This window comes from Erpetoichthys calabaricus, chromosome 6 (assembly GCF_900747795.2).
Source record: "Erpetoichthys calabaricus chromosome 6, fErpCal1.3, whole genome shotgun sequence".
NCBI lineage: Eukaryota > Metazoa > Chordata > Cladistia > Polypteriformes > Polypteridae > Erpetoichthys > Erpetoichthys calabaricus.
Window position 1 is genome coordinate 121,057,051 of NC_041399.2, and position 26,426 is coordinate 121,083,476.

Genomic DNA, 26,426 nt, shown 5'->3' on the forward strand with positions numbered 1-26,426 from the left:
GACAAGCTGACAGAGATGGGATTAGATTCATACCTAGTGGCATGGATCGTGGACTATCTTAAAGACAGACCTCAGTATGTGCATCTTGGAAACTGCATGTCTGACATTGTGGTCAGCAACACAGGAGCGCCACAGGGGACTGTACTTTCTCTGGTCCTGTTCAGCCTATATACATCGGACTTCCAATACAACTCGGAGTCCTGCCATGTGCAAAAGTTCGCTGATGACACTGGTATCGTGGGCTGCATCAGGAATGGGCTGGAGGAGGAGTATAGGGACCTAATCAATGACTTTGTTAAATGGTGCGACTCAAACCACCTACACCTGAACACCAGCAAAACCAAGGAGCTGGTGGTGGATTTTAGGAGGCCCAGACCCCTCATAGACCCAGTGATCATCAAAGGTGACTGTGTGCAGATGGTGCAGACCTATAAATATCTGGGAGTGCAGCTGGATGATAAATTAGACTGGACTGCCAATACTGATGCGCTGTGCAAGAAAGGACAGAGCCGGTTATACTACCTTAGAAGGCTGGCGTCCTTCAACATCTGCAATAAGATGCTGCAGATGTTCTATCAGACAGTTGTGGCAAGCGCCCCCTTCTACGCAGTGGTGTGCTGGGGAGGCAGCATTAAGAGGAAAGACGCCTCACGCCTGGACAAACTGGTGAGGAAGGCAGGCTCTATTGTTGGCATGGAGCTGGACAGTTTAACATCTGTGGCAGAGCGAAGGGCGCTCAGCAGGCTCCTATCGATTATCGAGAATCCACTGCATCCACTAAATAGTATCATCTCCAGACAGAAGAGCAGCTTCAGCAACAGACTGCTGTCAATGTCCTGCTCCACAGACAGATTGAGGAGATCGTTCCTCCCCCAAACTATGCGACTCTTCAATTCCACCCGGGGGGGTAAACGTTAACATTTAACATTATACAAAGTTATTGTCTGTTTTTCACCTGCATTATCATCATTCTTTAATTTAATATTATTTATTATACAGTAATCCCTCGCTACTTCGCGGTTCACTTTTCGCGGATTCACGACTTCGCGGATTTTTAAATACAAGTGATTGCCCGCCTATCGCGGAAGTTATGTTCCAGACCCATCAGCAACAGGAGAAAATCCGTGATATAGAAAGACCATATAAATAAACATTTTTTTAGTTTAAGCCTTAAAATACCCATCCCACATGCTTTAAACACATGTAAACTTATAAAACACACTTTGTTAACACATATGATATGTGGATGTCGGGCTAAGGATATGAGTAACATCTCACTATTATAAAACATTTTAACTTCACGCAAGACAAGACAGTGAGACAGGAAAATTGGTGATGTACACCTAAAAGCCTGATTGTACAGGCTTTTAAATTATTGACACGCAGAGCGACAAGCAGCACAAAGCCAGCACAAAGTCCACTTCTCCTTAGCGTTCATTCAGCTCCCCACCCCCTTGACAATGCGAAGTGGCAGGAGCCTATTGCGCTTCCGGGGAGGGGGGGGGGGTTTGAGCGAAGGTGCGTTCAGCTCTCACACACCCACACACTCCTCGAGCAGAGCGACAAGCAGGCATTTTGGCAGAAGCAGCACAAAGTCCATTTCTGCTCAGCGTGAGTTCAGCTGCCCCCCTTCACAAAGCGAGTGCAGACACATTGACGTCTGATCGCTGCGTGCAGGCAGTGTGCAGTGTTGGTCTGAGGTGTTTAAGAATGTAGAAAGTGTTTAAGAGCATAGGAAGTGTTTATAAGAGTGTGGGAAAGGTTAACGAGAGAGTGAGAAAGGTTTATAAGAGTGTGGGAAGGGTTTATAAAGCCTTAAAATATGTATAAATAATAAAATAAATATAGGTCGCTACTTCGCGGATTTCACCTATCGCGGGGGGGCTCTGGAACGTAACCCCCGCGATAGGTGAGGGATTACTGTATCAGTATGCTGCTGCTGAAGAATGTGAATTTTCCATTGGGATTAATAAAGTATCTATCTAAACCAAAACTCAAAAAAGCTCCAGCAGGTTATGAAGTATGCAGCTAAAGTTATTGGGGCTGATGTAGATGATTTGACTAGTGCGTGTCAGAAGGCAATGTTAAAGAAACTGGAAATCATCTCAACTGATGACAGTCATCCATTACATGTAGAACTAAAGTTCAGTAAATCAGGAAGGATAGCCACTTTGAAAACTCACACAAATCGCTCCAGAAACTCCTTTCTTCCTAGTGCCACACGACTTTTCAATAAGAAATATCGGAGATAATGATTAAGGTTTTGATATATATCCTGTAACCTTTTTTTTGGTGTAAATATGTATTATCTAACTGCCTTACCTTAACCTTTCTTATTTCTATTTGTCTGTTTTATTTCATTCTGTCTGTTATTAGATACAACTGAGAAGGCAAATTTCATGTTTTCTTGTGTAAACATGACTAAATAAAGAAACCTTAAACAGTATTCACACATTTGAACATAATGGTCTACATTCAACCTTTTAAAACCAAAATATCTCCAGACAACAGACATGGCTCCTTTTTTCGGCAAAAGTTCTTCTGTGTCATCATGTTCAATTTTAGCTGTGCAGCAGTGAAAAAGGTCCCCCCTTAAACAGTTTCCCGCTGCGCCACATTCCGAACATTGTTTAGGCTACTTAAATCGGTGTTGCGGTATAAGAAAAGTCCATATCATAACAAAAATAAAAAACGGCTTTTGGTATGAACCGGTATACCGCCCAGCACTACGCCAGGGTAAATGATCTCTAGTTTGTTGTATTAAAACAATACTTAACTTCTGAGCTGCCAAGCGTATATATGATTTTGCTTTTATTCAGTTGTTCTTTACCAACCAAATGAAGCCACAGGAAGTCCTCACATTTACATGTCAAAGGTGCCGATTAGATAGTAAAGTACTTTTTCTGTAGAATGCCTTAACATGCACATTTGCGACATCTATTGGATCAGACAAAAAAAGAGAAGTAAAAATCTGCATATAGTAATTGAGCAGGATAGAGATTCACAAGATCAGTCTTGAGAATTTGAGAATCATTATCGAATCATTTAAATGAAAAATAATGATTAATAGGGAAATTGATATTTTTAACAGGCCTAGTAAGTCAATTTTCTTAATAAGAAGGAGGGAATGTTTAAAACATTTACTACACAGAACAGTTCTTAGCAGTCAGGAAAGCAGGGCAAGGGTTCATTAATACAAAGGAATACAAACAGTGTGAGTAGATAGCTTGGAAAAAGAGCAAGGAATAAGAGGGCAGCAAAGTTACGACAACAGACAGAAATGTAAACTTTACCTAAAAGAAAGACAAACAGCAGGCAGTCAAGGGAGAGAATATTATAGGAACGTAAGGGGCCGGAAGGTGTAAAATTACTGTAGTTGTTCTTTAGTTGTTTTTTACATTTTTAGTTGAACCATTTATGTTAAATCACTTCAATTTACTAATAAAAAAAAAGGATGAACAGTTTTAGTAATTCAAAGCAGTGAGAAGTCAAGCAAAGTTACACCTTTTATTGGCTAATTAAAAAGATTACAATATGCAAGCTTTCAAGACAACTCAGGCCCCTTCTTCAGGCAAGATGTAATACAGAAACTGGAGTTCCCTGTGTTTATATACACACTAGGACAACAAAATTGGTAAATCTTTAAGTGAAACATCTTAAATGTAAAAAAAATAAAAGACCTCTACAGGCTAAGATTCATTTAGCAAGAGAGGAGAACAATTTAAGATCTTTGGATAAGATAACTGTCCAACAAAGTCTTTTGAAGTTTCGGATTAGTTTTTCCATACAATGTGAATCTGTACTCAGGGTGTCTGCGTTGGTCTGAGAGATGCAAACAATCCTCATACCTAGCCATAAAACTCTTGTCTCTATTCAAACCATGTTGTGCTGTTTTAAATTCTCAAATTATGATTATTAGATTATTATTATTATCAGTCTAGAAGGGTGGGAATTGAAACTTGAATCTTAATTTACCTAATCCAAAGAAATGCCTTAACTTTAGCAAAAGTATCTTAGTAACCGTTTATGTTTTGCTGTGCTTAGATAATTCACTAATCATTTTCTTCTTCTTTTGGCTGCTCCTGTTAGGGGTTGCCATAGCGGATCATCTTTTTCCATATCCACCTGTCTTCTGCCTCTTGCTCGGTTACACCCATCACCTGCATGTCCTCTCTAACCACATCCATAAACCTTCACTTAGGCCTTCCTTGTTTCTTCTTGCATGGCAGCTCTATCCTTAACATCTTTCTCCAATTATACACAGCATCTCTACTCTGCACATGTCCAAACCAACGCAATCTCGCCTCTCTGACTGTCTTCCAACCGTCTAACCGGAGTTGACCCTCTGATAGCTTTTAGATTTTTTTTTTAGTTTGATATACTTTATTAATACCAGAGGAGAAACTGTTTTTTCGCATGACCTTTATTGATTATTCACAGAAATAAATGTTATATAAATGCAAACACTTTCTCAAAAAACAAGAATAAGAGAGAACAGACTCAAATTCATAACACCTCCCATAAATACAAATAAAATTTCCTTTTAACTGGGATTACAAAAAGAAATACTACAGTACTTGGCAATATGGTATATAAACAAACTCCAATTTTTCTTATGGTACATGGAACAACAAAGACATGAAAGAGGACAAATATTTTCTTTAAAAAGTGGTACATTGTAAGATATTTGAGACTCTAAATAAAGATCGGAATATACTGTCAGTGAGTAATTTCTGAAGATGCCTTTCAAATACAAACATTCTAAAAGAGCATGTTGTGAATTATCATTGCTAGAAAGTCTGCACTACTGATAACCTTGAGTACCAAAATGCAATGCATGTCTTAATTTTTAGGCATCATTAAAACGGCTACACAAGATTATTGCATAAAAATGCTAATATTCTGGGCTAAATATTTTACATTTGAATAACACAGAATGAACTACAGCATATGAACAATACGTTTGTATAAAATGCAATTAACCTCAATACAAGTATAAAAGATTGTTTTCTTTAAAACTACTAATACATGTGCTGGTCATAAAATTAGAATATTATGACAAAGTTGATTTATTTCAGCAATTCCATTCAAAAAGTGAAACTTGTATATTAGATGCATTCATTACACACAGACTGATGTATTTCAAATGTTTATTTCTTTTAATTTTGATGATTATAACTGACAACTAATGAAAGTCCCAAATTCAGTATCTCGGAAAATTAGAATATTGTGAAAAGGTTCAATATTGAAGACACCTGGTGCCACACTCTAATCAGCTAATTAACTCAAAACACCTGCAAAAGCCTTTAAATGGTCTCTCAGTTTAGTTCTGTAGGCTACACAATCATGGGGAAGACTGCTGACTTGACAGTTGTCCAAAAGACAACCACTGACACCTTGCACAAGGAGGTCAAGACACAAAAGGTCATTGCTAAAGAGGCTGGCTGTTCACAGAGCTCTGTGTCCAAGCACATTAATAGAGAGGTGAAGGGAAGGACAAGATGTGGTAGAAAAAAGTGTACAAGCAATAGGGATAACCGCACCCTGGAGAGGATTGTGAAACAAAACCCGTTCAAAAATGTGGAGGAGATTCACAAAGAGTGGACTGCAGCTGGAGTCAGTGCTTCAAGAACCACCACGCACAGACATATGCAAGACATGGGTTTCAGCTGTCGCATTCCTTGTGTCAAGCCACTCTTGAACAAGAGACAGCGTCAGAAGCGTCTCGCCTGGGCTAAAGACAAAAAGGACTGGACTGCTGCTGAGTGGTCCAAAGTTATGTTCTCTGATGAAAGTAAATTTTGCATTTCCTTTGAAAATCAAGGTCCCAGAGTCTGGAGGAAGAGAGGAGAGGCACAGAATCCACGTTGCGTGAGGTCCGGTGTAAAGTTTCCACAGTCAGTGATGGTTTGGGGTGCCATGTCATCTGCTGGTGTTGGTCCGTTGTGTTTTCTGAGGTCCAAGGTCAACGCAGCCGTCTACCAGGAAGTTTTAGAGCACTTCATGCTTCCTGCTGCTGACGAACTTTATGGAGATACAGATTTCATTTTCCAACAGGACCTGGCACCTGCACACAGTGCCAAAGCTACCAGTACCTGGTTTAAGGACCATGGTATCCTTGTTCTTGATTAGCCAGCAAACTCGCCTGACCTTAACCCCATACAAAAACTATGGGGTATTGTGAAGAGGAAGATGCAATACGCCAGACCCAACAATTCAGAAGAGCTGAAGGCCACTATCAGACCAACATGGGCTCTCATAACATCTGAGCAGTGCCACAGACTGATCGACTCCATGCCACACCGCATTGCTGCAGTAATCCAGGCCAAAGGAGCCCCAACTAAATATTGAGTGCTGTACATGCTCATACTTTTCATGTTCATACCTTTCAGTTGGCCAACATTTCTAAAAATCCTTTTTTTGCATTGGTCTTAATTGATACTCTAATTTTCCGAGATACTGAATTTGGGACTTTCATTAGTTGTCAGTTATAATCATCAACATTAAAAGAAAAAAACATTTGAAATGCATCAGTCTGTGTGTAATGAATGAATCTAATATACAAATTTCACTTTTTGAATGGAATTACTGAAATAAATCAACTTTGTCATGATATTCTAATTTTATGACCAGCACCTGTATATCATGCTCATGTATATATCACATTCTATCCTGACTTAGACTTACAATATTAGTGCACAAAAAGCTGTACGAAAAAACAAAAGTTTAAGATCTTCAAAAAAATCATTAATATATGAATTTATGCTTTGCTTAATTTTTCTAGACCTAAAGTGCATGAAAAAATATTCCTAAAATATTATAAAAGTACCATACTCACAAAATAAAAACGGAGAAATTATGTTCCCTTCTTATAGTATAATATATAAGGTAGAAATAAGATAATATTTACCAAAAACATAGGTAGAATAGTGCAGAGCTTATTCTTGCAGCCTATGGTGCAGGGTTTGGTTCAGTAAACCTCCAATCCTGAAGCGGATTTGCCCGAAATACCAAGTTATACCGGAAGGGGGAAAAAATCCGTTACATAAATATATTTCAGAACAGTACTGTTACTGTCGAAGTATAAAAATTTAGTACGATATTTTAGTAGATTTGTAGAGCTGATGTTCGATTATTGATTCAAATAATACTGTGGTACTTATTGACTTCTGTAAATCCTGGCTACTGGTAAGAAACTTTTACATTTTTACAAAGTTATAAGGGCAGGAAATACAAGCAAGTCCCAGTAGACGCGACGCCGCTAGGCTACTACGCCACCGTTTTCCTTCGAAAATGTTTTACACATTAACAACCAACAACGTATGTCTTGAACTGTTAAGGTGCTAGCTATACATAACGTTTGGACGTCCACATTTATAAACAGCTGTATGTTACCGATCAGCTATGACTAACCATACTCACCTGTACAGAAGCACGTCAAAGAGGGTCCTGCCCTGAACATTTAATAGGTGTGCATACAGCGTACGGCATTCGTAGGTGTTGTTCAACTGTTCTGCGTCGTTGGTGATCAAACCTTGCAAAAAAACTATCGTGTCCTCACCACGCAGGCTTAACAACTGACGATGGGTTAGCTCATAACAGCTATAACTTGCTGCCCGCCTGCAAACTCGAAACAGACTTCTACGGTAGATGTCATAAGTTCGAAAACTGCCATATAAAGGAGTACTTCTATATACACAGGACAAGAAACAGGTAATCATTTTCTCCAGTTCACAAACACGTCAGGAACTAAACACCCGTGCTGAACAGCGAAAAATAAAACAGCAACCATTATCTATCCCATAATGCTTTATGTCTTTAAAAAAAAAAAGATAGACTCCCTACCCTCTTTCTCCAAAAACACCCTTTCAACAACATGTGGTCCTCCCGCTATATTGCCCTCTGCTGGATGAATGATTAATTACACAAACGGCTGTAATAAGTCCACCTTTTCTAATTTTCAGCCTTTTTGTTTATGTGAATTCATCTAGATTTATTACTTTGACAAAATAACTGAAAATATACACCTTGACAAAACTGCAAAAACATATTATGACTACAGGCATTTTTTTTTAGTTTTAACATGCATTTTATGCCTTACTGAGAAACCCCACACAAGTCTGTTAACCTGCCTATGCTCCAAGTGTGAAAATAACCTTAAACTCTTTTAAAAGTAGTGAAGAGAATGAAATTCTTTCTTACATTTCCAATCAAAGGGAGCATGTTGCCACTCTCCAGTGAACATATGAATACTTACATAACCACTAAGTTGACATGCTGTGTGTGGTGCAGGGCCGGATTAAGAGCTTTGGGGGCCCGTAGCACATTTCAAATTTGGGGGCCCTTTTGGTCTGAATCATCTGAAGTTTAGATTCTGAACAGTTCAAACCGGACTAAATAATTATTTTACTCTCAATTATAATAAGAATCTTATATTTATGTGAATTTTATGTGTTGGGCCCCTAAAGTTTTGTTGTGTAAGAAATTTACAGTTTAAAAACGTAAAGATAATATTTTTAAAGACCAGTTTTTCAATGATACACTTTTTCATTAAATATTGGGTCCACCATTTGGGGGCTCCCGAAATTGCGGGGCCCGTAGCATATGCTACATGTGCCTGTTGGTTAATCCGGCACTGGTGTGGTGGTATGAGTATGGCAGTAATATCAAGAGTAAGAGTATCATGGAAGAATAATATGTATCCTGAACTTGCACACTCCCTTGAATAAAACGATCAGCCAAATACAATAATAATTGAAACCGACCTTAAGTCTAAGTGATTTAAAAAGCAGTCATTATGTTCTTTGTAATTAAAAAATGATCATGCCCTACCTTCTATCAAGGACATATTGGGACCTACAGCTATTTGTCATCTTCAGATCTTGGACATTGCTAATGTGAGTCTCTTGCTCACATCCAAGCAAGAATACCAGAATTATGTGGAGGGAGAAATTAATTTTAGTTTAAGAGTACAATTCATAAAACACACATAAACACAGTTCCTCATTTTGTGTTTTTTCAACAAATAACTGATATACACTTATTTTTAATATCCATCCATTATCCAACCCGCTATATCCTAACTACAGGGTCACGGGGTCTGCTGGAACCCATCCCAGCCAACACAGGTCGCAAGGCAGGAAACAAACCCCGGGCAGGGCGCACGTGCACACACACACACACACGCACACACACACACACACACACACACCAAGCACACACTAGGGACAGGATCGCCAATGTACCTAACCTGCATGTCTTTGGACTGTGGGAGGAAACCGGAGTACCCAGAGGAAACCTACGCAGACACGGGGAGAACATGCAAACTCCACGCAGGGAGAAACCGGGAAGCAAACCCGGATCTCCTAACTGCGAGGTATAATAAGAGTTAATTTACAGCATGAGGTAGCATATGATATAAGCATGTATACACAGATACAGGACAATAAACAAACAAGGGAACAAACTTGTTAATTCTCTCTGTTTATGCCTTATCTAAGAATTACTGAGGAAATCACTATTTATTTGATACTAGCTTTTAAATGGGTTTGTAAAATGTTTTGGTCTATTAGCCGGTTAAATTATTAAATCTTTGACCAGTTCACAAGATTCTCACTGTCTGCTTGCTTGGGAGCAGCCATGTTTCTCATCACAACCTGACTACGAAGAAATATGTGTGTATGTGTTTGTTTATGGGTGACATACACAGTCTGAAGATTCTTTGTGGCTAGTGTCAGTTGCTAGGAGCTAAAAGGAAAGAGCCTGCACGCTCACAAATTTAGCATTTTTGTTAAATTTTTAAAACGGAAACTTATAAAAGTATACAAGTTGTGACTTGAAACTTAAGTAATAAATATATCAACAACCAGGAATACATATTCTATAGCACATTTGTTGGCTTTACCTTGGCTATAAGGTTGCAAGCAGAATTAGCCTAGGGACCAAATACAAAGCAGTAAAAGTACTTATTATTTTGTCTGGTTCCAGTCTCTTCAAGGGATGTAGGTAATGATATGTTCTGAGGTATTTAATGTCCACAGAGAGATTTTCAATTCACCATGTGGTGAAAAAGTGTGCTTTATGTTTCATTCTCAAAGTCTTTTACTGTTTGGTCACACATTCTGACTACTGGCTAGACTACAGATGGTCTTTGTTGTTTCACACAGAGATCCTCTCATGCTGGGGTAAATATATCTACTGAGAGTTAGTAATCAATAAACTCTTTTTTTTCAGTAAAACAAAAGTGTTGTTTTATGTGTATAGACAGTCCTACATGTGCACCTTACTGTCCTTTGGTGATTCTAGACTCAATGACACACCCACGCTGAACTCAATTATGAAATGCTTTCTGCTGTTAAGTTCCACAGTAGACTTTTCCCTTGCAGTAGACTGTTGCTTATCCTTTGTTAGGAGCTACATCCAAGACAGTAACAGGTCTGCTGCAGATAATAGATTTAATCTTAGTGTTTAGCTGGTAAAGAGAGTGCAAAGAACTATTGCTGAAACTAGAGTATATAGGAAGGGGTAGAGCAAGCTTGACTGAACTTTTTATGTGCTGAAGCTAGTACAACATGAATAGAAGTGGGATTAAACTATCGCTTCCATGCTGCTCTCCAGTGTGAAGTTCAGTAGTAAAATTTAACTTTTAGGTTATTTGTTTATTTAGGATGTTAAATTATCTTATCACCTAACTCTACAAACTATTATATACAGCATGACTCAGCATTATCTGCATTACTGTAACTGCCAACACAAGCTTTGAATTGCCTCTGACAAATTCAGAGATACATATTTTCGCAGTTTTTCCCCTGCTGGTTACTGCAGTACTATATGATTAGTGTTGTAGTTACTGCAACAAAACAGAGTCATATTTGTTTGCTTTCAATACCCTTATTTTGTCTCTTACATCACAGCATTAATTAGGGAACAGTCATATTTTGAATGTTTTTAAATGCAGTGCTAAGTGTTATGTCCTGTGCCTCTTGACAATTGGAGTCATAAATGAATGGATCAGTGGTGGACAGAAATGAGATGCAGACAAAAGTAAAAAGTGAAAACTAGTGATTCTTTATTTACAGTGATCAAAAGAAAGGAAATCAACAAAAACAAAAAAACACAGTGGGCTAAAATATAAACAGCAAAAAGAAAAAAGATTTACAAAAACCACCTCATTTCTTCCTTCTTTTCAAACAAAAATCAAGTAAAAAGAAAAGAAAATTTCTGCAAACAATTTACAAAAAAGAAGCAAACGGCTCACCAAACAGTCCCTTTAATATATTCTATGGCTTCCTCCTTGAATACTGTTCCCCTTTGGTATACTCCCTTATCAAGTCGACCAAAGCAGAAAGATGACTTCTAGTTTTTAACACCCTGCTTTATACAGCTGCAGGATTGTCACAAGCCATCCCATCTGTTCTTACTCCCATTCACTCCAATGTTTATGATGTGACACTGGCCACACTTCGTTAGGCTTTATCACCAACTAAATCCTGTGACACAACCCTTCACATTTTCAGCCCTTAAAATTCCAGGTTGCCCAGTCAGGATAAAATATCAATCTACATTCTTTTTGCCATGACGCATGTTGATCTAGAATCTACAAGGCTGAGGAATCCATAGACCCTACCAGATCTCATCCTCAAAAAATGGTGACAAACTATAGAAACAAACCTGCTTTGTTTTGGCCAGAGATGCCTTTTTAGGTTATATTTATTCAGTTTCATTTAATTAGTATGTTAATTTGTTAATAATGTTCTGTTCGTTTATGATATAATTTATATATTTAATGTATTATTGTTTTTGTTATGGCTAAAAATATTTATGTACTGTCTTCAAATGTCTTTATGTTCCTAGTGCTTTATGGGTGGTTTCCAGCCCTATAAAGGCTGGTGGAAAATGCAGTCCCTCGTTTCACTAAATAAACTTAGAGGTCAATTTTGTTAGAAGTGCTGTTTTGTAATTCTATGCTTGATTTTTGATCTTTTTGCTTAAGTTTATAGGTTTACTCTTTTGGATTCCAATTTAAGACTTTGTTTTTGAATTGCCTTCATTTGCCTTTTTTTGCTCTTTTTAGCATTTTGTTATATTTTTGTTAGTTTTCTTAATAAATGTGTTTTTATAAAGATTCTTTTGTACTCCACTTCTCTAAAACACAAATTTACAGTAATTGTGTTACTTGGGGGAATTTTGATTATATTTTGGGACTTTACAAAAAAATAAAGGAACACTTTTTAATCAGAGTATAGCTTTCATGTCAGTGAAACTTCTGGGATATTGACATGGTCAGTTAAGTATCAAAGGGGGTTGTTAATCAGTTTCAGCTGCTTTGGTGTTAATGAAATTAACAACAGTTGCACTAGAGGTGCAACAATGAGACAACCCCAAAAACAGGAGTGGTTTAACAGGTGGAGACCACTGACATTTTTCCCCTCCTCATCTTTTCTGACTGTTTTTTTTTTTTACTAGTTTTGCATTTGGCTATAGTCAGTGTCATTACTGGTAGCATGAGGCAATACCTGGACCCTACAGAGGTTGCACAGGTAGTCCATTTTCTCCAGGATGGCACATCAATATGTGCCATTGCCAGAAGGTTTGCTGTGTCTCCCAGCACAGTCTCAAGGGCATAGAGGAGATTCCGAGAGACAGGCAGTTACTCTAGGAGAACTGGACAGGGCCGCAGAAGGTCCTTACCCCATCAGCAGGACTGGTATCTGCTCCTTTGAGCAAGGAGGAACAGGATGAGCACTGCCAAAACCCTACAAAATGACCTCCAGCAAGCCACTGGTGTGAATGTCTCTGACCAAACAATCAGAAACAGATGTCATGAGGATGGCCTGAGGGCCCAATGTCCTCTAGTGGGCCCTGTGCTCACTGCTCGGCACCATGGAGCTCGAATGGCATTTGCCAGTACCAGAATTGGCAGGTCCACCACTGGCACCCTGTGCTTTTCACCCTGAACACATGTGACAGACGTGAAAGGGTCTGAAGAAGTCATGGAGAATGTTATGCTGCCTATAACATCGTTCAGCATGACTGGTTTGGTGGTGGTCAGTGATGGTCTGGAGAGGCATATGCATGGATGGACACACAGACCTCTACAGACTAGACAACGGCATGGTATCGGGATGAAATCCTTAGACCCATTGTCAGACCCTATGCTGATGCAGTGGGTCCTGGGTTCCTTCTGGTGCACGACAATGCCTGGCCTCATGTGGCGAGGGTATGCAGGCAGTTTCGGGAGGATGAAGGAATTGATACTATTGACTGGCCCCCACGCTTGCCTGACCTAAATCCAATAGAACACCACTGGGACATTATGTTTTGGTCCATCCGATGCCTCCAGGTTGTACTTCAGACTGTCCAGGAGCTCAGTGATACCCTGGTCCAGATCTAGGAGGAGATCCTCCAGGACACCATCCACCATCTCATTAGGAGCATGCCCCAACATTGTCAAGCACGCATATAAGCATGTTGGAGCCATACAAACTACTGGGTACAATTTTGAGTTGCTGCACTGAAATTTTGGCAAAATGGATGAGCTTGCGGCATCATTTTTTCACTTTGATTTTCGGGGTGTCTTTAAATTCAGCCCTCTGTAGGTGGATAATTTTCATTTCCATCAAATGATGTGGCATCGTTTCGTTCCTAACACATTACCCAGTCCATATTAGTATAGATATCCAGCATGATTTTTTTTCCCCCATTGAGATCTGATGTGTTTTCAAAGTGTTTCATATATATATTATATATAGTAAAAGGCGCTATATAGCGCCCGACCCGGCACAGACTCACGCTGAGGCACGTACTTTAATAAAAGGTACTTTATTTTCTCATCAGCCGTGGGGCACGCCTTCCCCGTGTCCCACAGGCCCAACACAGTCCCAAAAGCACTTCAAATCCAAATAACTCACACTTCTCTCCACTTCAGCACCACCACTCCTCCTCAGGCTTAGTCCTCTTCCTCCCGACTCTGGCTCTCTCGAGTGGTGGTGGCTGGCCTTTTTATACCCCACCCGGATGTAGTCCAGGTGCTTGGTCACCTGGGCCTAATTGCATTTCCGGGTGGGGCTGAGGAATTGACCAGCCGGGCTGGTAAGTTCACGCAGCTCCCCCTGGCGGCCATCCAAGCCCCCAACCAGGCTCTGGAGGACTCCATGTCCCATGGAGCCTTGCGCCAGGTTGGGGAATCACCGTCCACCAGGGAGGCTGCCACCAAGCGTCCCGGGGGAGGTACTGGGCTGCCCATGGTGGCTCCCCCGGAATAGATGCAGCAGGGGTGTCCCTGCCGGGCATGGGACCCGGCTGTCCTTCACATGGCCCCTCCCTCAGATGAGGCTTCTGGGGCTCATCGGCCTGCCCCGCGAGGGCCGGTCCTCTCCAGGATAGGGAGTCGGCATTCTTGGCTTCTCTCCTGCGGCCTGTGAAAATATAAGCAACAGGTCTGGGGGTGCTGCCCCGACGTCCCTGCCATTCGGACGTCTTCACTGGACAACACCTCCAGACGTGGCCACCGCGGCCGCAGTTATAGCACGCCCGACCCCCTCCAGTTCGACCCTTGCGGGCGTGGAAGCAGGCAGGAAACGCCTGCCCCATAGCCCGCTCTGAGGAGGGCTTGTGACACTTCCGCCCCTCTGCAGCATAGCCCTCCCGCTGCGTTAACCCAACGGCCTCATGCTGCACCTTGTTAGGAGTCCCCAACCTCTTTGTCCGGGTCCTCCTCTTTCTTTGGGGTGCACTGACGGTCTGAGTCCCCTTATGGGAAGAAGGGAGACCCCGTGCCGTCTGCACCCCTTTAGACGGCCGTAAGACAGGCGCAGGCAATCGGGGCGGAGTTGTTTGGCAGCTGATATTCACCAGCTGCCTCCCCGCACGCTCTTCTGCCACGCCGTCTGTCATCACGGCAACGTCTTGTGTTGAGGACGGAGTGGCTTGGCAAGCAGTACTAATCACCACTGCCGCCGCTGCGCACCGCCCTCCTTCCTGTTCGACCCAGGCTTCACCTACCTGAGTCGCTGCGTCCTGCAGGCTGGAGGGTGACGACCCACCTGTCCGAAGCCATTCAACCAGGGCTCCGCACGGGCCACCGAGCTTCTTCTCAAGCCCCTCCTTTGACTCCTGCAGGACCTTAAAAACATTGAATAAGGACTGCAGGGCGAGGACAACTGATTGCACCTCCCCTGTAGCCCAGGAAAAGTTAATAGTATCGGTCGGCGGTGGACTAGGGCTCCCCTTGTCCCCTTCCGCCGACCGCGAGCCATCAAGGCCCTGCGGCATCTCCGCAGGCCCGTTCGGGCATTTCGGAGGCTCAGGGAGAAGATCTGTCAGCCCCGCCTGCAACCTTTCTTCGGCGGGCAACTGATACACGCCCTCCCCCCCTTCACCTGTTTACGAAAGGAAGTCAGACTCCTTGAGCGGTGATACCACGCTGGGAAGCTCGTCTGGGCTCTCCTCCGCCAGTCGATCCAGCAGGGCGAAGGGAAGACACGGCTCTGCCTCGGTCTCCGCTGAGCGGACTCCACCATCCCTCCATGGACAGATCTCGTCCGGCCAGCACCGGGTGCCGTGTGACTCGTCACCTAGGAGGTAGGCTGACGCGAATGCGGAAAACCCTTCCCGCAGCCCTTCCCCTTTGGGCCCGTCACCTACCTCCGGCTGTAACCCGGTCTGCTGGAGGGCATGGCAGTGTCTGGCGGCTGTCTTCTGTGACCGCCCGGCTTTCTTCTTCCCCATCCCGCGGTGTCTTTAGGAGCTCTCAGTTGCTCCCTCTGTGCTGCACGTGCCGGCTTGCTGCCGCGTGTGCGCGCTTCGCGCCTCTCAAGCTGTGCTGCGCGTGCGAGCTTACAGCTGCCGGCTCCCGCCGCGTGTGCGCGCTTTGTTGCGCTGTGCTGTCCTCTCTGGGCCGTGCCTGCTTGTAGCTGCAACGGGAGCGCGCTCTCCGTGCAACTCCGTCGAGCACGTGCCTCGCGCTGTTAAAGGTTGCTATGCCGGGTCTCTGCACAAAATTTATTTGCAGGTTCCGGTCCAAATGGACGGACCGGGTCTCCGGCCGACTACGCCAGTTGTAAAAGGCGCTATATAGCGCCCGACCCGGCACAGACTCATGCAGAGGCACGTACTTTAATAAAAGGTACTTTATTTTCTCTTCAGCCGTGGGGCACGCCTTCCCCGTGTCCCACAGGCCCAACACAGTCCCAAAAGCACTTCAAATCCAAATAACTCACACTTCTCTCCACCTCAGGCTTAGTCCTCTTCCTCCCGACTCTGGCTCTCTCGAGTGGTGGTGGCTGGCCTTTTTATACCCCACCCGGATGTAGTCCAGGTGCTTGGTCACCTGGGCCTAACTGCATTTCCGGGTGGGGCTGAGGAATTGACCAGCCAGGCTGGTAAGTCCACGCAGCTCCCCCTGGCGGCCATCCAAGCCCCCAACCAGGCTCTGGAGGACTCCATGTCCCATGGAGCCTTGCGCCAGGTTGGGGAATCATCGTCCACCAGGGAGGCTGCCACCAAGCATCCCGGGGGAGGTACTGGGCTGCCCATGGTGTCCTTCACAATATATATATATATATATATATATATATATATACATATATATATATATATATATATATATATAGATAGATAGATAGATAGATAGATATAGATATATATATATTTTTTTTGTTTTTCATCACAGTACACTTCTTGTCCACTCCTCAGGCATCCTCTCAATTTCCAAGATTCCATTAAACAATCCCCGTGACCCTGTAGTTCGAACATAGCGAGTTAGCTAATGGATGGATGGATGGATGGATGGATGGTTAAAAACTCCACTGCCATCTCTCCTAAACATCTCGATGCTTCCACAGTTATGTCATCTGGATCAACGACTTTTCCATTTTTCATCCTGTTTATAGCTGTCCTTACTTACTCCTTGGTAATCCCTTGCACTTCCTGATTAACTGATCTCCACATCATCCAACCTCTTCTCTCTCTCGTTCTCTTCATTCATCAGCCTCTCAAAATACTCTTTCCATCAGCTCAACACACTCTCCTCGCTTGTGAGTACATTTCCATCTTTATCCTTTATCAGCCTAACCTGCTGCACATCTTTCCCAGCTCGGTCCCTCTGTCTAGCCAATCGGTACGGGTCCTTTTCTCCCTCCTTAGTGTCCAATCTCTCATACAACTCATCATAAGCCTTTTCTTTAGCCTTTGCCACCTCTCTCTTCACCTTTCACCTTATCTCCTTGTACTCTTGTCTACTTTCTGCATCTCTCTGACTATCCCACTTCTTCTTTGCCATCCTCTTCCTCTGTATACTTTCCTGTATTTCCTCATTCCACCACCAGGTTTCCTTTTCCTCCTTCCTCTGTCCAGATGTCACGCCAAGCACCCTTCTTGCTGTCACCCTTACTACATCTGCTGTAGTTTCCCAACAGTCTGGTAATTCTTCACTACCACCCAGTGCCTGTCTCACCTTCTCCCTAAGCTCAGCTTTGCAGTCTTCCTTTTTCAGCTTACACCATTTGATCCTTGGCTCTGCCCTCACTCTTCTTGATCTCCAACATCATCCTACAGACCACCATCCTATGTTGCTTAACTTCACTTTCCCCTGCCACCACTTTGCAGTCTTCAATCTCCTTCAGACTGACTCTTCTGCAAAGGATGTAATCCACCTGTGTGCATCTTCCTCCACTCTTGTACGTAACCCTATTTTCCTCCCTCTTCTTAAAATATGTATGCACCACAGCCATGTCCATCCTTTTGGCAAAATCCACTCTCCTCTGACCTTCTTCATTCCTCTCCTTGACACCATACCTACCCATCACCTTTTCGTCTCCACTGAAAAAACAAATAGCAGAAACAAAAATATTTATAAGCCAACACAAGCTTTGAATTGCCTCTGACAAATTCAGAGATACATATTTTCGCAGTTTTTCCCCTGCATTTGACACCTTTTTTCTGCTGGTCACTACAGTGCTATATGATTATGTTTCTTCTTTCTTACAAATAAAAACCAACAAAAATAATTAAAGATCTTTGCAAATTATTTGCAAAAGAAACAAGTAAACAGCTCATCAAGACAGCCCCCTCTAATATGATTTGTGATTTCTCACTCTCACCCTCTGGTAAGGATTTTCCTGTAACTTTTTATCCAGGCCTTCCATTATCTTATTGCTTTTCTGGATGCTGGCAAAGTAACACTCCATTTACATGCTCTGCACTTCACCTTCTGTCCAGGGTAAGTACTTTTTCATAACTATTTACTCCAAAAGAAAATCTATAAATAGTTATATTTTATTACAAACTAAATCTTGTGACCTGAACTTGTCACACCAAGTGATACTCTGAAAACTCTCTCTTTTAATTTTGTGACTCTAACAGTGAATGAGTACAATCTTGTCTTGTCTTATCATATATCAGAGGTTTTCTTTTTATTGTTAAAAGTCAACATGTCAAGCAACAATCAAATGTCTTATTTTTAGACCAGAAATAATGCATTTTTTTATATTAAATTCTGCCATGGATAGAATTTGCTATAGCTGCTAAAAGGAATACAAAGGCAAAAACTTGTAACAGGAAGCTGACTTTGACCCAATCAACAGAGGCCAAATTTTCTCTTAAATCGTAGACAAATACGTCTTTTTATTTTTTGGGGGGAGATTGAAACTCTCTCTTTGGACCCAGGATACTCACCCATTTTTTCTTTGGGACTGAATGTTTTTCCTCTACCTACAGTTCTTGGAGTTGGACACTCTGAAATCTCTGTAAAGACCCAAGGGGAAGTCACAACATCCAACCTTCCAGTTCAAGCTCTGTACCATTGACTAAGCCCTGTCTAAAAAGACTGAGAAGCATACCCTGAAAACGGTAATCTTAGCATGCAAAATCTTGTGCCAAACTGAGTCACATTTTTCCCTGTACAACTTCTGAGGACATGGTAAAGAACCTATTAACCAAAACAAGGTGGAGAAGGTGGATGTTACAGACATGGACAAAGGACTATGTGGCAACAACAAGCAAGTCAGTACAACATTGGACATCTTAATAGCTTGGTATCATAAAACTGATTTACCTAGGCTAAAATATATTAGAACTCTAAGTAGTTAGTAAAAAGCCTACCAAAGGTCTTCTTTTCTCATGTTTAATTAACCATGTCAAATTTTTAACTTTAACAGAGTTGAAATACTCTAGAAACAAAAAGCCTTGAGTCTGAATCTAATGGGTCAGCTCTTTTTCACACATGGTTGTGCATTAAATCAAGGACGAGTAGACTGTAACTGCCTGTAAAAAATTACAAATGTGAAACTACTGATGAGCTGGTATGGCAGACAGCCGGGACCCATGCCCAGCCGGGACGCCCCTTTGGCACTGAATCCGGGGGAGCAGACATGGGCTGCACACTACATCCCCCGGAACACTTGGTGGCAGCCACCTGGGTTGCATCGGGGCCACTGGCTCCTCTTATAGCCCACCCGGAAGTGCTCATGGTGATGATTGACCTAATTCAAGCTGCACTTCCAGGTGTGGCTGCATCACAGCCCACACAGACTCAGGAAGCCGTGCAGCTCCCCCTGGTGGTGGCCACGGAGCCCAACAGGGCTGAGCTCCAGTGTTCCATGATTGTGGCCCCGATGCAACCCAGGGAGGCAAACACCAAGCGTTCTGGGGACGTAGTGTGCAGCCCATGTCTGCTCCCCCAGATTCGGTGCCAAAGGGGTGTCCCGGCCGTCCACCACACTGGATATACTCTTCAATTTTATATTCTTTGTTTTTTGTTGATAAATGATGGAGCCCGTTGGCATTCATGTTTCCCAATCACATTATCCATATTACTAACCGAGAATGGTAAACCGGATATGGACGCAGGGACCTGCCCGTGGATGCAGGAGACATAGTGCGCAGGCGCCACACAAAGCCCCCCTCCCCAGAATGAAACGGGAGAGATTACGAACGTGCACAGGCGCCACACAAAGACCCCCCGCCCCAGAGCGAAACGGGAGAGACTACGAACCGTCTGACATGCCGCAAGCAGGATAAAGCGAGGTCAGAAATAAAAGTCAGAGTAGGAAACAAAGTAAAACGTCATAAAGAGGTTAAAGAACGGGGCCAAACACATGGAGAGCAGGTTACAGATGATGAAAACTGGAATGCAACAGCTTCAAAAAAACCTAGGCACGAAACACATGCACAGCGAGATACAGAATATAAAAGCAGAAAAAACGATAGTTAAACGTCCACACCACACAGCGGAGGCAGACCCGGAAGGTGCAGACCCGGAAGGTGCAGGCGCCTACATCACGCGTCGGAAGGCGCGGGAAAGTACGAAAGGCAAAGGCGCCTACACAGCATGGTAAAACCCGACATAATACGGAAGGTGCAGGCGTTGCCGCCATATTGTGAGTGGCACTACTGCATAGTGAAGGCGCAGGCGTCACCGCCATATTGTGCGTGGCACTAGTGCGGAGTGAAGTTAGGAATAATGTGCTGCTTGGGATCGTACAAAACGCAGAATGCGACCCACCGTCTGAAACTGCGGAGGCAAAGCAGGCACGGGTTCAAACCGAAAGAGCTCGACTGACAGATATACGCCTACAACGCGCGTCTCAAACCGCAGAAGCAGGGCAAGCACGGGTGCAAAACAACGCAAGCTCCTACAACGCACGTCTGAAACTATGGCTGCCCAGCGGGCACGGGTTCAAAACGCCAGGGGTAGGCGAGCAGGGCGAAGCCCCCTTGTTCCAAATATCAGAGCTCCTTCCAAATTGTGTGTTGAAGTTTCCAAGTAAAACAATTTTGTTTGAAGCAGGATCATTCCAGACCAAAAGTTATTCTTTTTTCCTCTTTTGAATCCAAAGTATTGGCATTTGCACTAATGATTGGGAACCTTTCGCCAGTGGAATGTGCAGGGTCATTAAGAGTGAGCTGATATCAACAGGGGACTCTGGGATTTTCAGGAGGATTTCATTCTTAATAGTGAATCCAATTCCATGGGTCCGCATCTCCGACTTTGGTTGGCCTTTCCAGAAGAAAGTGATGAATCCTTGATCAACATGATGAGTCTCACTGAGAGCATAAATGTTCACCTTGTAGCATTATAGCTCTGAAGCTATGAAGGCTGTTCTCCAAGGTGGATGGTTGGTATTGGTGAAAATATAAATTTGAAGAAAAAACTCTTAACCTATTCCCTTTATTTATTTATTGACAATTCATTATAGTTACTAAGGTGAAGACAAACTTTGTGGCTGATTTGCATCCAACATGTTTTAAAAACAATTAGATTGGCCTAAAGCTAAAAAAATTATCAAAAAAAAGTTTGAGTTTTACCTTTGTTTGTAAATACACATGCATTTGCACCTGCATCTTACCATCCCTCTTCTCCCTCCTTACCTTCTTTTTCCCATTCAACTCTTTTTCTCTCCCTGTCTCTTTACATATGCTAAATTCTAGCTATAGCATTAGGACACAGTAATGTGTGAAGAGATGTCACAGAGAGCTTGGCATTACCAACAGTTGTCAACACTTAAGTAGTTATTGTCTATATGTATTTTCAGTGTGTTTGAACTTTTAGTCGCATTGAGACCAATTAATGTCATGGAAACAATATTACAGACCTGGGGCCTCATGTATAAACGGTGCGTACGCACAGAAATGTTGCGTACGAACCTTTCCACGCTCAAATCGCGATGTATAAAACCTAAACTTGGCGTAAAGCCACGCACATTTACACGGTAACTCATTCCTTGGCGTACGCAATTTATCCGCCCGGTTTTGCAGACTGGCGGCACCCAGTGTCAAAGCAGTGCTACTGTTCCTGTGTGATCACCCTTTCTTTCTTAGACCCACATTCCTGGCGCGGCTTTATAAATACACTGAAATTAACTGCATATTGTTTATTAGTGTAATGCATCTGATTGTAATTAACCTGTACCAATATAATGGTCCAGGGAATAGCCATAGTATTCCAAATACCATAACTGCTTTAGCGTTGTAACTCTCACTGCATCTTCTTTCAGCTGATCCCGTTAAGGGTTGCCACAGCAGATCATCTTTTTCCACATTACTCTCACTGCACCACTCGGAGTATTTATATCACTGTATCTGAGTGGGAAATCACAGCAGCAGCTGATTGGAAAGAGAATTATCGGTACACAGCATGAAGCAGATGCTGCCTGAGCCACAGCAAACGCTTTAGTCCCTGTACGGACTTCGCGGTTTAGAAACAGTTTAATCCCAAGAACTCTAAACGCACTAAATCAGTCCATCAAGTGCTCCTTGTAGAACTGTTTGTACTTATAAGTACAATTACCCCACTGTAAACTTGCACTACAGTTATAATATTGCACAACCTGCGCCACTTTATAAAGCGCGTATTTACATGTGATGACGGTATTCATTTCTAAGACGAAATGCAGCAAAACATGTTGATTATATTATACAGATAAAACTTTAACTTCATTTAAATAATCTGTATTGTTAATAATTAAACATGTGAGGACACGGTGCCGCAGCGCTAGCTAGTTCAGTAATTGTTCCTGCCTTGCGCTGTATTATTGCTGGTGCTGACGCGACACTGGAAAGATAGACGGATAGAATAATTAAACACGTACTACTAAGATATTTCAATGTTCCTTAAAAGTTTTGAAGAATCGAAGTTCTAAGCTTACAGATGGCTTCACGTCTATTACAGAGCTTATTGTGTGGCGATTGAGTTTTTGGAGAAAGAAAAGTAAGGACAGGAATTGGAGGTTAGTATGTTTGAAAGAGACAGTACTGCTGTGATAAATTATTTCATTGAAGGTTGCGCATGGCGCAGCAAGCCTCTTGCGTGAGACATGAACAAGCACTGCGCCACCGTGTTCCCATGTTTAATAACATGCTTTCATTCCTATCATCATGAAAAAGATATCACGTATACATCTCAGTATTTTAATCATTCAGAGAGCTGTAATATCACGAATGTAATGGATTATGTGTCCTGTCGGTGAAAGAGAAAGCCCGTTTAAAAAGCAGGTAGTGATTCATACACATAGAGCACATAGAAGATCAAATACAGAACAAAGCATTTAACATGCCACTTTAGTTACAATGGGATTTGAGAAACTAGTAAATTAAACGATTTTAAGATGAAGTTCATGATGTTCTACTTTAATGGTAAAATAAACTACGTGATTAAAGTGGAAATTTCGAGATTAAAGTTGACATTTCGTGCTTTTTTCCCCACTGTGTGCCTTTTTTTTTGTCTGTACCCTAATAAGCTTTCATATGACACTCAGACGGTGGGCTACGACTCACTTTTTCACGGCGACTTTGATATGTGATTTCTTTTTTATTTCGGGCACTGTGCGACTTTGTGAAGTTGAGCCTTCGAGTTTCTCCGACACTCTGTCACTCGATCAGCTTCCTTTTGTTGATTACACCACTGTTTAAACCAACAAATAGTACGTTTTTCCTTTGCCTCCACTTGGTATTCGCTGAAATTCTTATATTTTCTCCCGTGCTTTTCCCATTGTCTTTTCACAGAAGGCTATTTATATTGATTTGCATATTCAAAGAGGCGTAATTCTGGGAGGAGTTGGGGCGGGACAGAAGGCGCGTGCACGTGCGTTACTTTTCACGCAAATCGGGATTTATGTAGTGGAAGAACGTGAAAGTATGCGTGCGCACAGATTCCTGCATCCGGATTTTTCTGTGCGTACGCACAATCCCGCTTTTGTGCTTACGCCATGTTATAGTGTGAGTTCTACGCACGGCGTTATACATGAGGCCCCTGGTGCTGTATATAGCCTTCTAGTAATATTCAGTGTATCAGAACTTTTTGATTACATAATGCCAGTATTAGTTGTTTTTCCAGATATAAAAGATGAAAATAAAACAGTGTTGGAACAATGCATTTATGCCTATTCATAAGTAATTTGTCATTTGCTTGCAGACTGTGACCAACTTAATGCAATTCAAGTCTTTCTGGACAGTATCGGGGAGATCAAGAGAGGCAATGTTATCTGCAGTTTCCAGTTCCAGGGTTGGCCACGAAGAATTATTTCCAGGGAGTGGGCGCTTCTTTTATTCTATCAGACTGGCAGCCATACACCAAGAGGCTAATCAAGATAGTATCATCTCCAGACAGAGGAGCAGCTTCAGCGACAGACTGCTGTCAATGTCCTTCTCCACTGACAGACTGAGGAGATTGTTCCTCCCCCACACTATGCGACTCTTCAATTCTACCCGGGGGGTAAACATTAAAATTATACAAAGTTATTGTCTGTCTGTTATACCTGCATTGTTATCACTCTTTAATATAATATTGTTCTTTATCAGTATGCTGCTGCTGGAGTATGTGAATTTCCCCTTGGGATTAATAAAGTACAGTATCTATCTATCTATCTATCTATCTATCTATCTATCTATCTATCTATCTATCTATCTATCTATCTATCTATCTATCTATCTATCTATCTATCTATCTATATCAGCAACTTTTCACCTATGAGCTTTCTCCCAAACGTACAGGGCGTTGTCGCTCCACCATTCCAAAGCTGGGACAGCAAGACTGGCGGCATAAAGAACTCAGCGCTACCATCTAACGACATGCAAACGTTTTCAGCATACAAGTGCCTCAGCGAGCTTTCCAAAAGGTAGGCGATTTTGATTTTTCTTCTGCAATGGCAGACAATGGAAAAAATACTTTTGTGATTGTTGGTAAGTGTAGATTATCGAAATATATGCCGTTAACGATCGTCTCTCTTCAAACTTATGAAATAGTTGTCTTTTATAATTTAGATAGTTCCAGCGATGAAGAGCAATCTCCAAGAACCCCCTCACCGGGAGGTGGGTTTTCTGATTTTTAAATTAAAAAACTGTACCTAGTTGTAACGCTCAGAGTTTATAAATGAGGTATTTTTCTTATTTCGGAAGGTTGCAGTTTCTGGCCCGTTGGTTGCTCAAAAAGTGAGTCAATTTTAATGGAAATGTCTTTAAGTATGTACAAGCATTACTTTAAAAGTACATTCAGACTGTTTACTTTTAATGGAAATGTCTTTAAGTATGTACAAACTTATTACTTTAAAAGTACATTCAGGCTGTTTACTTTTAATGGACATGTCATTTAAGTACGTACAAACTTAGTACTTTATATTTTAATTGTAGAAGAATCGGAGGCTGACCTATATTCTCCTTTACATCTGTCAAGCACACAATTGGAAGAATCGATAGCTACCACAGATTGTCTTTTTGAGACTAAAAATCCTGCCTCAGACAAAAAAACTAAAGCGTCCCCAGAACCTCGTAAGTACTACTTTCACCTGAGGGTTCGGGTGTGTGGAAAATAAGGTATTGGGAGTCCAGTAAGCCTCTAGAATCAGCGCAAAGGCCCTCAGACAGTCTATTATTGAATAGGGAGTGGGCGCTTCTCTTTCACGTAGCCCGGTAAGTTGAACTAATTGTGTGAGTGCACAGCAAATGTTCATTTTTAAAGAAAACTTAGTCTTGTTTGTTTTTAAGTACCGGCGTTGCCAGGCTTATTGACTCAGATACTCGGGGATTCACTGCCGTTTGTATCCTCACCCGGACTTCTCACCCAAATAGTCGGCGAATCCGAAAGAATTGATGCTGGAGCTAAGGTTGCTGAGCTGAAGATTGAAATCAACAGAGTTCTGTTGGATTTTCAAAGTGCATTACCTGACCTTTTACCGCTTTCTCCAGATTTACGTGAAAAGTTTATTTTATTGTACGCTATTTTAGAAAACCCGTTCCTGAAATAATGGCAGGCAATATGAGTTGCAATGGTAAAAGCAGGAAAAGGCGTGCAAGTGAGGACTTGGATGCTGGGAGCGGTTCTCAGATTGTTGGGTTATTGCATGACATGGTGAATGAACTTAGTTACTCTATTCGACCCCCAAAAATGCCTACTCCTCCTCCCTGATATTTTAATGAACTGGAATATATTAATTGGCTAAATCAAAACATGACCCAAATGCATAATATAATAGCTACCACGAGAGTTCCTTCACCTGTTACCACTCCCATTGACTTTGACCAGCTTGACTGCCTTTTAGAAATCCTGCGTCCAGTAGCCACCGCTGATGAAATGCTGACATTAAATAATTTGTTAGAAAGGGTTCAGCGGTCTTTGACCGAAAATGTGAATGCTCAAACAGGTCACGGTTTAACAAACATCGTGGGTTCTGCAAATGTTCAGCCTTTTGGTCCACCCACCCAGAACGTTGTTGTCTCTCAGAGTATGGTTACACCAGTATCAGCTACCCCTTTGGTTACATCCGTTTCAGTTATGCCTTTTGTACCCTCTACTTCTGTCTCAGTCACGGCAACCTCTGTCCCCTCTGCTTCAGTCCCTGTAGCTAACACTTTTGTTTCAGTATCCCCATCTGTAGGTAACCTCTCCGTTACTTCGGCTGTATCTAACCCTTCTAGTCCCTCTACTTCAGTCC

General features: G+C 42.2%; 1 protein-coding gene across 1 annotated transcript in view; it reads right to left on the reverse strand.

The window, feature by feature from the left end:
* iba57 (iron-sulfur cluster assembly factor IBA57) overlaps positions 1 to 7,821 on the reverse strand; it is a 74,366-nt gene extending 66,545 nt beyond the window's left edge. Inside the window, exon 1 of the mRNA XM_028803885.2 lies at positions 7,423 to 7,821. Coding sequence (XP_028659718.1) covers positions 7,423 to 7,721 — 299 coding nt within the window. The 5' untranslated portion in view covers positions 7,722 to 7,821. The remainder of the gene's footprint in view (positions 1 to 7,422) is intronic.
* Between the last annotated feature and the right edge of the window lie 18,605 nt (positions 7,822 to 26,426).